General features: G+C 37.5%; 1 protein-coding gene across 1 annotated transcript; it reads right to left on the minus strand.

Moving 5' to 3' along the window:
• Window positions 1-396: 396 nt before the first annotated feature.
• On the minus strand, window positions 397-1,157 carry LOC128125933 (non-specific lipid-transfer protein-like). Its single transcript, XM_052771563.1, has 2 exons — window positions 729-1,157; window positions 397-617 (listed from the first exon to the last, which is right to left on the minus strand). Exons 1-2 carry the CDS (start codon window positions 1,067-1,069, stop codon window positions 608-610), a joined length of 351 nt encoding a protein of 116 aa, XP_052627523.1. The 5' UTR covers window positions 1,070-1,157; the 3' UTR covers window positions 397-607.
• Window positions 1,158-9,009: the final 7,852 nt, after the last annotated feature.

Consider the following 9,009-nt stretch of genomic DNA (forward strand, 5'->3'; position numbering starts at 1 on the left):
CCCACAAAATTGATATAAAACGACCACCTAAAAACCTTTCACCACAAAATTAAAAACAATGAATTTGATTTATTTTATGTATATATATATATATATATATATATATATATATATATATATATATATATATATATATATATATATATATATATATATATATATATATATATATATATATATATATATTCCTGTGACTTTCACATGGTTATTGATTAGAATGAAATCTCACTTGCATTACAAGAACCTCTACCTCCTTCATGTGTGTATATGCATCAATATTTTTTGCCATTTCTATTAATGTTCTTTAGTTTGATCCAACAGTACACAGATAATGCACCTGTACGCTGTGAATCTACATGCCTTTAATTCGCAGGTACTGTGAAAATGACAGGAATATAAAAGGAGAGACCGAGGGAGGTATATAAAAAAGGTGATGACATTACAAAGATAACAGGAACACTATTTTACTTGAAAGTGCACTACAAATCATAGAGACATCTACAGTCATACATGTCTTTCTCAAACACAATTAATAGTGTTCTCCATAATTATTGTAATTTAGATATATATGCTTCTAATCTTCCAAACATCCATAAACATCACGGACTCACTGCACCCTGCAAAAACCACATCAATACAATTGAACTTTATTCGTGAAAAATTTAAGCCAGTAGATCCATGAGTCTATCAACTGGAAATTGAAGAAATAAACAGATATTTTAACATACTTGGAGCAATCAGTGCTAGGACTGATCTTGTAAGGGATGTTGACACCACACATGCCGGGGAGGGCAGCAGCGTTACCAGCATTGATGCCGGAATTAGCTGAGTAAGCACTCTTTAAACAGCCACAAGCAGTCTGACGATCAGGGGTTGATTGTGCAGCGTTATTGAGTGCGGTAACCCCACTGCAACATCCCGATGGCACAGCACCACCATTTTTTAGGTAGCCAAGGCATGGAGCTAAGTTGCTTACCACCTGACCACATGTAATAGCCTCTGCATAGGGTGCAGCCACCACCATGCAAGTGACTACTACACAAAAGACCATCATTGCCATCCTTGCCATTTTTCAAGTATACGAGCACTAAAGCTGTAGGAAACTTATATGTTTGCTAGTTATGTTATTCAAAATGTGTTTGGTGCAACAAACGTTGTCACTGGTTAGGGTATTTATAATTAAAGATTCTTCTTCTGTCTATACAAATGTGTGTGTGTGTGTGAATGGATAGGTTAGTTGGAAGTTGGATTTGATATTAATGGAACCTTAATGTACACCTTTGATGTATAATCTTCACCAATTAACTGTAAACGTTTCATTTAACTTCATAAAAATGACGGAATTCGGTTTTAAATATATGGCGAACAATGTATCACCGTGAATGCCGACCATATATATGCTGCCGTGTGGACTTGATGATCGTCAATTATCAATAAATGCATTTGTTTTTTTCTGGAGACAAAATTGTACGCCAACATTACTCACTTGCATATCTGGCAATCGGTAGGCATAATTGAAAGAGTAAATAAATGAAAATAATAAAATATATTAGTAAAAGAAGATGAGTAAAAAGTTTAACCAAAATGATTTTGTTTTTCTATAGCAAAAAATATTTTTTTTATATCTTGATATTTATAATCAATACATTTAAGTTTTTAGTATGTATTACAATGTTTTTAGCAGATACATATGGTTTAAAACAACATTGCGTTTGTGGTTTGGCCGATTTTATGAGATAACTTTGCAATGCTCCACTCAATTGCATTTGTGTCGGAAATGCTTTTGAAAATTAGAGCTAATTTTGTCGGAAATGTTTTGGAAACATTGTCACCAATTAGTATCAAGCTTAGTTTTAATCTGAAATGCCTCATAATTCTATGAAATGATCATTTTAATTCCCTTCTACTTACTTTTCCATAAATTCGTGTAGGCTAGACCTGTAAGAACTCATGGATCAACAACAACTAACCAATTTATAGCTTTTAAACAATAATTAACCAATCAATTCCTAAATCAAGTTCTAATTCTAAGTGTGTATTCTTATATAGATGCAATCGATGGTAGACCTGAAATTAATTTGCTGATAAAAAAGAAGGTATTCCATATGGCTATGATACACAATAACCAGAAAGCTTCAAGGTGATTCGGGTATATATAACGCTGAGATATAAGAGGAATGACGATTGAAAAAGGAAAAAATGGAGAAATTAAGCGCTAACGTAAACCTAACCTAATATACGAATAAAGCAAATAAAATCAAGAGATTTACCTGAATCGGAAGTTAACGAAGAATAATTTTAGATTTTAAAAATGTGGAGGCTGCCGGAATCGGATGCTGCATTGGTCAATGGTGTCGTCATCTGTTTGAACGGAGAAGGTGAGATTAGGTTAAGCTGCAACTCGAGAATCATCTGTGCTCAATTGGAGTGATAAAACAGATTTGGGAGGGAGAGTCATGTGTGCTCAAATGGAGTGATATAACAGATTTAGGAGTGAAGGAAACTTACATAAACTTCGTGAAACTGGAATTGGATAGCGCCAATTTCAGCGAGAGATCGTCAATTAAAAAAACATAACACATGTACCCTCCGTCGGCAATCCCTCGATAAACACCTACCAGATGGAAAAAAGTCGACACTTTATTTATCCCTCGTTGAACCCTCGCCAAATGCCTTCGTTTTCAACTGATTGCCGAGGAATAAGAATGCGTCGATAAATAGTTGCGAGATCCGTAGTTGATCCCTCGCTAAACCCTCTCTAATATGCATTATGTTGAATAAATAAAATAATCTTTTAAACCATCGCATATCTCTCGTAATTTGCTCGCTATAAGGCCTAAAATTTGCTACAGAATATTAAAACCCTCTCTGGATCCCTAGCTGAAAGCCAAGTTTCTAGTAGTGTGAGTTGTCTGTGAAGTCTCTTTGGTACTTCCAACAACATATATTTATCCGAAAAATTGTCCCTTGGAAAATGCTCGCAAAAAGTTTCCTATCTATAGTTTTCTGAAGAAATTGTTTTTGTCCGAAAACTGCCGCGTAAAGTTGTTTCCTATACATTTGTGACAATATACTTTTGTAATGGTGATTAAAAGATTTAATTTTTTTTATTATGATACACTGTATAATAAATCTAATTTTTTTTATCATGATACACTATATAATAAATCACAGAAAAACTTATATAAAACTTTTTCCTAGGACAACTGTTTTTTTTAATAAGTAGAAACATGTTTAACTGACAGAGTTGTCGAAAAATATAGCAAAAAAAATAGATCTAAAAATGGTTTTCTATAGTGAACTTATAGAAAATTTATTGTGAAATAATAAAACTGTATGAGAAACAAAGTATTAAAAGTAATTATAAGGTCTAAGCGTCCACAAGCGATAAACTCAATATATATATATATATATATATATATATATATATATATATATATATATATATATATATATATATATATATATATATATGTTTACTAGGCAAGTGTTATCATGCTTTTTGGAAGGACAAAGAATTTTCTAAAGATAAGAGCCAATGAAAAAAGATCAAATACAAAGAAGTTAAGAAACAACAAAATATAAGCTATAAATATGGCCGGTCCTAGGGATGTTTAGAATGTGCTTGTGAACAGGGGCTACATAATTTAGGGCCCAATTTTTCCCCATGGTTTTATAGAAGGTTATGCTCCTTTTTTGGCCCAAATAGGTTAACTATATTTGGTGTATCATGTGAGAAAGAAAACGATGCAAGTGGCACCGAGAATTATAAATATTTTAGGAAAATGGAGCGACGCTTAGGTTCTCGCTGATTGTGATTAACTGATTAGGATATATGCATTGGAATAGATTAACCATCGGGATTGAGGCTTCGAAGTCACTATTTCCCTTGGAAATCACTCAATCAAAAGCTAAAGCTTCGGTTCGTACTTCTGTAACATCCCGATGATGAGGTATTTCCAAATTACACACTAAGTATAAGGATTTATTGTATTTAGCCCTTGTGTATGAAAAATGTTGCAAAATGGCCCATAGTGGCATATTTTTAATATTTGGCCCGAGGTCACATACGTTGGGCGTACCAAGCATATGCAGGACGTTCGTGCATGATCCTTAAACCCTAATTTTTAAGGTTTGGACCCTATTTAAACATCCTTAAGTCCCTAACCTACCTTCTTTCATCAGCCTCCAACTTACCTTCATCCCCAAAAATACCATAATCCGCTTTTGAGCACTCTTGAGCTTTGTGTGTGTCTGTGTTTTGGTTACCTTGAAGGAGAGAGGAAGAATACAAGATCATCTTGGAGGAGTAAGACTCCTTGGATTCAAAATCTCATAACTATTTGGCATCACCTTGAGATAAAAAAAGCATTGAACTTAATGAAACTATGCATATATCTAAGTTAGCCATGAAGTTGGTGTCCTTCTTGTTCCATTAGTTTGGGATTTTGAGTATGAGCTACTTTAATCCATTTAATCTGTCCTTTCTGAAGTTTTAAAGTGTCTAGAAGCATAAAACAGTGCTCTTGATCATTTCTGACCTTCCATGCATGAGTTACAAGCTCTTAATAGGTTAAGTAGTAAGGGTTTCTAGTGCTAAGTTCTTATCGGACATGCAAGACCATAAAGTTGGAAACTTTATGGTCAAAGACAACATTTGGCGCCTGGACCTACTTTTGGACATAGAGACCTTATGTATTAAGCTCTTAATAAGAGATAGGGCTGACCGGGTATGTACACTAGGCGTACCAAATAGTATGTTGTGCGTATGCGGTCAAAGGCCCATCTTTTCAGTCAAGCGGAGTACGCCCCACGTACAGATGAGTACGCCCAACATACTCGACTGGGTTGAATTGGATGGTTTGTTGACTTTGACCTTTGACCAAGTTTAGGCTAAGGGTATTCTAGGTAATTTGAGTGGTATTTGAGATCGGCCATTATTTGGTGTTTAGGTGACCAGTTGAGTTGTCGTTCGCAGTTGTATTCTATCAGATATCTTTTCAGACCAAGAGGTGAGTTTTCCTCACTATACTCATGGATCGAGGCATCAATATTAGCCCACTAGATTATTTTATACTCGTTATAGGATAGTAATATGCTAATATGTGATCGAGTAGTAGATCTATATGGTTATCTGTATTTCTAGTCACATGTTTATGTTTGTTTCTTACATGTGTAGACATATTGTGTTTGGGTTGAGGCAATCATGCTTTGTGCTGAAGGCCAAGACACCCGGGGCGGTTAGGATATGTTATAGGCCCTACAAGGCAGTCCAGTCAGGCAGAAGACCCGTAGTGCAGTCCAGATAGGTTGTAGGCCCTGCGACGCAGTCCAGTCTTCTTCAAGGCTCATATTTACATGCTTTGTTTGATATATAGTATGTTGGAACTTGGGGGGAACTCACTAAGATTTGGCTTACAATTTTAGTTTATTGTTTTAGGTACTTTTGAATATCGTGGGAAATCGAAGGCATGATCGTGCACATCTTCCTATTTTCATGATATGGATTTATTGATACACTCTGATATGACTTTACTATTGAAACAATTACTCTTTTTGTAAATAATGATGATTGGTGGTTAATTTTAGAATTTTTAAATTTCTATGATTTTTGGAGTGTTACAAGTTGATATCAGAGCCTTAGTTTGAGAGAATTGGATGAACATCCGTGTGAATTTAGACTCAAACTAGGGAACTGCAAGTTTAAAGAAACTCGTTTCAAAATTGTTTTCATAAGTAACCAAGGAAGGATGCGACATGTACGATCAGTCGAAGCAAGAAAGTATACCCCAAGTTATCCACATTGTTATATGATGTTATGTTTATGGTAAAAAAAACATGCTAGTGGTCGGCTAGGGATCTTCAGGAAGTGCATGATATAATTGCCTAATATGTGATGCTTGATAGCCTAGGATTAATTCTTGTATGGAATTGCATCATTACTGTAGTTGCTTAGTGTATGAATTATAGTTGTATATGAATAAGATTCTATAGCCTGAGAATGTTTGGTTTGAGCTTATTTCTTGTTCTTGTTTACTGAAGGGCTTAGGATAGAGTCAAGTATTTGATTGTCAATAGGATCCAGGGTTATGTATGATTAGCAGAAACGAATGTTGCAAGGTTAATGGAAGTTTCATGGATGGGTTTATGTATGAGCATCCGGCCAATTGAGGAATATCTACCCTTTCTCAAGAGAATGAGAATAAGATGTATATGTATCCAAGTGTGTGTTGTTAGGGGTGTTTTGATGGTCTTCTGAGACAAATACAGTTATGTGTGGAAGGTAGTATGGGTCCGTACTACCGGAAGCCCAAGACCCGTATGCATAGCAAGGACGTCACAACCCTTAGGGTTTCGTTATTTAGAATAGATCATACAATATGAAATGCGTCTTGTTTGATATTTTTTTGGTTTATTTTTAGTATGGTGCTCATGAGGGGATCAAGTTCAGGAGTTGGAGTGGGTGGCCACGATAGGCCAGGGTTAACTAAGGATCAGATTATGGAGTTGATTTCATCTGAGGTAGTTATCGCTCTCCGGGGATCAATTCCAGAGTTGTTTGGGTCTATCAAGGCTGCTATGATTGAGATTTTTGACGATCGTTATTCGGCACTTTCTGAGGCTACTGTTTTCGTAGCAACCATGATTGTTGATCCATTGTGGTTTGTGGAGAGAGAGCCTTCTAGTACCGACACTTCATCAATACGAAGCCTTCAGTGTTCAATGGAGTGCAGGATCTGATTATTGTGATGAGGTGGCTATCCAATGTTGAGGGGTGTTTATTTACATGCTACTGTGACATTGGAGCAGATCTTTGAGATGTTTCTCATGAGATATGTTCCACTGATGGAGAGGGAGAGGCTAGCCTAGGATTATTTGAATCCGCGGTAGGGGACAGAGTCGGCAACTGAGATCACAAAGATGTTTATTAGGAGGGCTCTGTTTTGTCCTAAATTTGCTACTTCTGAGCAAGCTTAGATGACTCGGTACTTAAGCCTACTCCAGACAGAAATTCGTCATTTTGTGCCCACTCTGCGTTATGGTACACTTCTGGAGCTTTAGGAGACCGCGAGGAGACGGGATATTGAGATGGAGCTCCAAGCAAAGGAGAGGAGGCAGGCTTCTGTGTATGCGCATCCTGCAGCAAAGCGGTTCAAGGTCGCTGATGTGACATTTGGGGTTCAAAGGGGCCGTAATTGTGGCAGGTGCGACAAGGTTCATGATGCTTATTGTCAATCATCTTTTGGGTGCCAAAAATGTGGCAAGGAGGGGCATTGCAGAAAGGATTGTCGCCAGTAGGACCCTATACCGAGCACCAGGATTTGTTATCACTGTGAGCAAGTTGTCCATATTAAGGCCAACTGGCCCTTGCTCACTACGGGTTCAGCGCATGCTCCATCACCAACCACATTGAGGATCATAGATGGCCGCCAGGGAAGGGCGGAGACCTTGAGTGCTCGAGTTCGTGCTTTTCATCTCACAACAGAGGAAGCCAGGACGGCGCCGAACGTCGTGACTGGTATGTTTCAATTTATCATTGTGTCAATTATTTTATGGTATGCTTATGTTTACGCTTTTGATTGGTAGCTTCTTAATGAATTCCTTGCCTACTCTTGTGTTTTTCGACTCGGGTGCGAGTAAGTCCTTTGTATCTCTATCTTTTAGTAGGGCTTTCGATATGAATCTTCGAGAGCCGAAGTGTCTGTTTGCAGGTTTTTGTATCGCCAACGAGCATGAGATTTCTGCCTTGAGTGTTTCCTAGGATTGTGTATTGGAGATTTTTGGGTTGCCTTACTCGATTGATCTGATCCATATCCCCATGGGAGACGTGTATGTGATTGTAGGGATGGACTAGCTGAGTAGATTCAGGGTTATGACCGATTGTGAGGGTTAGCATACGATAGTTCGAACCCCAAGTGGGGGAGAACTAGTTGTTTATGGAGATGGTACCAGATTGGGATCGGCCTTTTGTTCTGCTGCCAAAGTTTGGTAGTATATTCAGCACGAGTGTGTGGGTAATCTTGTTTATGTGGTTGATGCCCGCTTGGGAAGCAGGCTTAAGTTTTGGATGTGTCAGTTGTTAGAGAATTTGGTGATGTGTTCCCAAAGGAGTTTGCTGGTGTTCCTTCAGAAAGGTAGGTTGAGTTCAGTATTGATTTGGTCCCTGGTGCAGCTCCGATTGCCAAAGCGCTATACCGACTGGCATCGCCTGAGATACAGGTGTTGTCCTCTCAGCTTTAGGAGTTGTTGGGCAAGTTGTTTGTTAGACGAAGCAGATCGCCATGCTTTGCACTGATTTTGTTCGTCAAGAAGAAGGATTGTTCACACCGGATGTACATTGATTACTGGGAGTTCAACAAGTTGATGGTCCGGTTATTATCAAATGAGGGTCAAAGAGGAGGATGTGGAGAAGACTATGTTCTAGACTCATTATGTTCATTACAAATTCGTGGTTATGCCATTAGGGTTCACCAGTGCGCCTGCATCTTTTATGGATTTGATGAATTAGGTATGTAGGCCAATGCTCGATCGATAGGTCATTGTTTTAATTGATGATATCTTGATGTAATACTTGGATTAAATGGGACATGGTGTTAATGGAAAAAGACAAATGGGGTTTGGGTGTCACGAGTTAGTTTGCATTTAATCAAGCTTTTTTTGCAAAAAGTGATGATGGAGGTTTCTTATGGAATCCAACTGCTTTGGGAGTGGATTATTACCTATATCCATGGTATTAATGGGGTATTGAAGTAGTTTGATCAAAAGCCTAATAAAGGTAGAATTTGGTCTTCTATGGTTACGTTCTTTGAAAAGATGCATGTTCATAGGCTTATTCCTCATAATATGGCTCAAAAAATCTTGGGAAATGGTCTAAATACATACTTTTGGAAGAAATTGTAGCTTGGTAGTTCAAATTTTATGGACCTATTTCCTAGGCTTCAAGCTTGGAGGTTCATTCAGATTGACTTGTAGCCAATAGATAGGGGGATTCTACCTGGGTGTAAGATT

The sequence above is a fragment of the Lactuca sativa genome, chromosome 1, assembly GCF_002870075.4.
Source record: "Lactuca sativa cultivar Salinas chromosome 1, Lsat_Salinas_v11, whole genome shotgun sequence".
Classification (NCBI taxonomy): domain Eukaryota; kingdom Viridiplantae; phylum Streptophyta; class Magnoliopsida; order Asterales; family Asteraceae; genus Lactuca; species Lactuca sativa.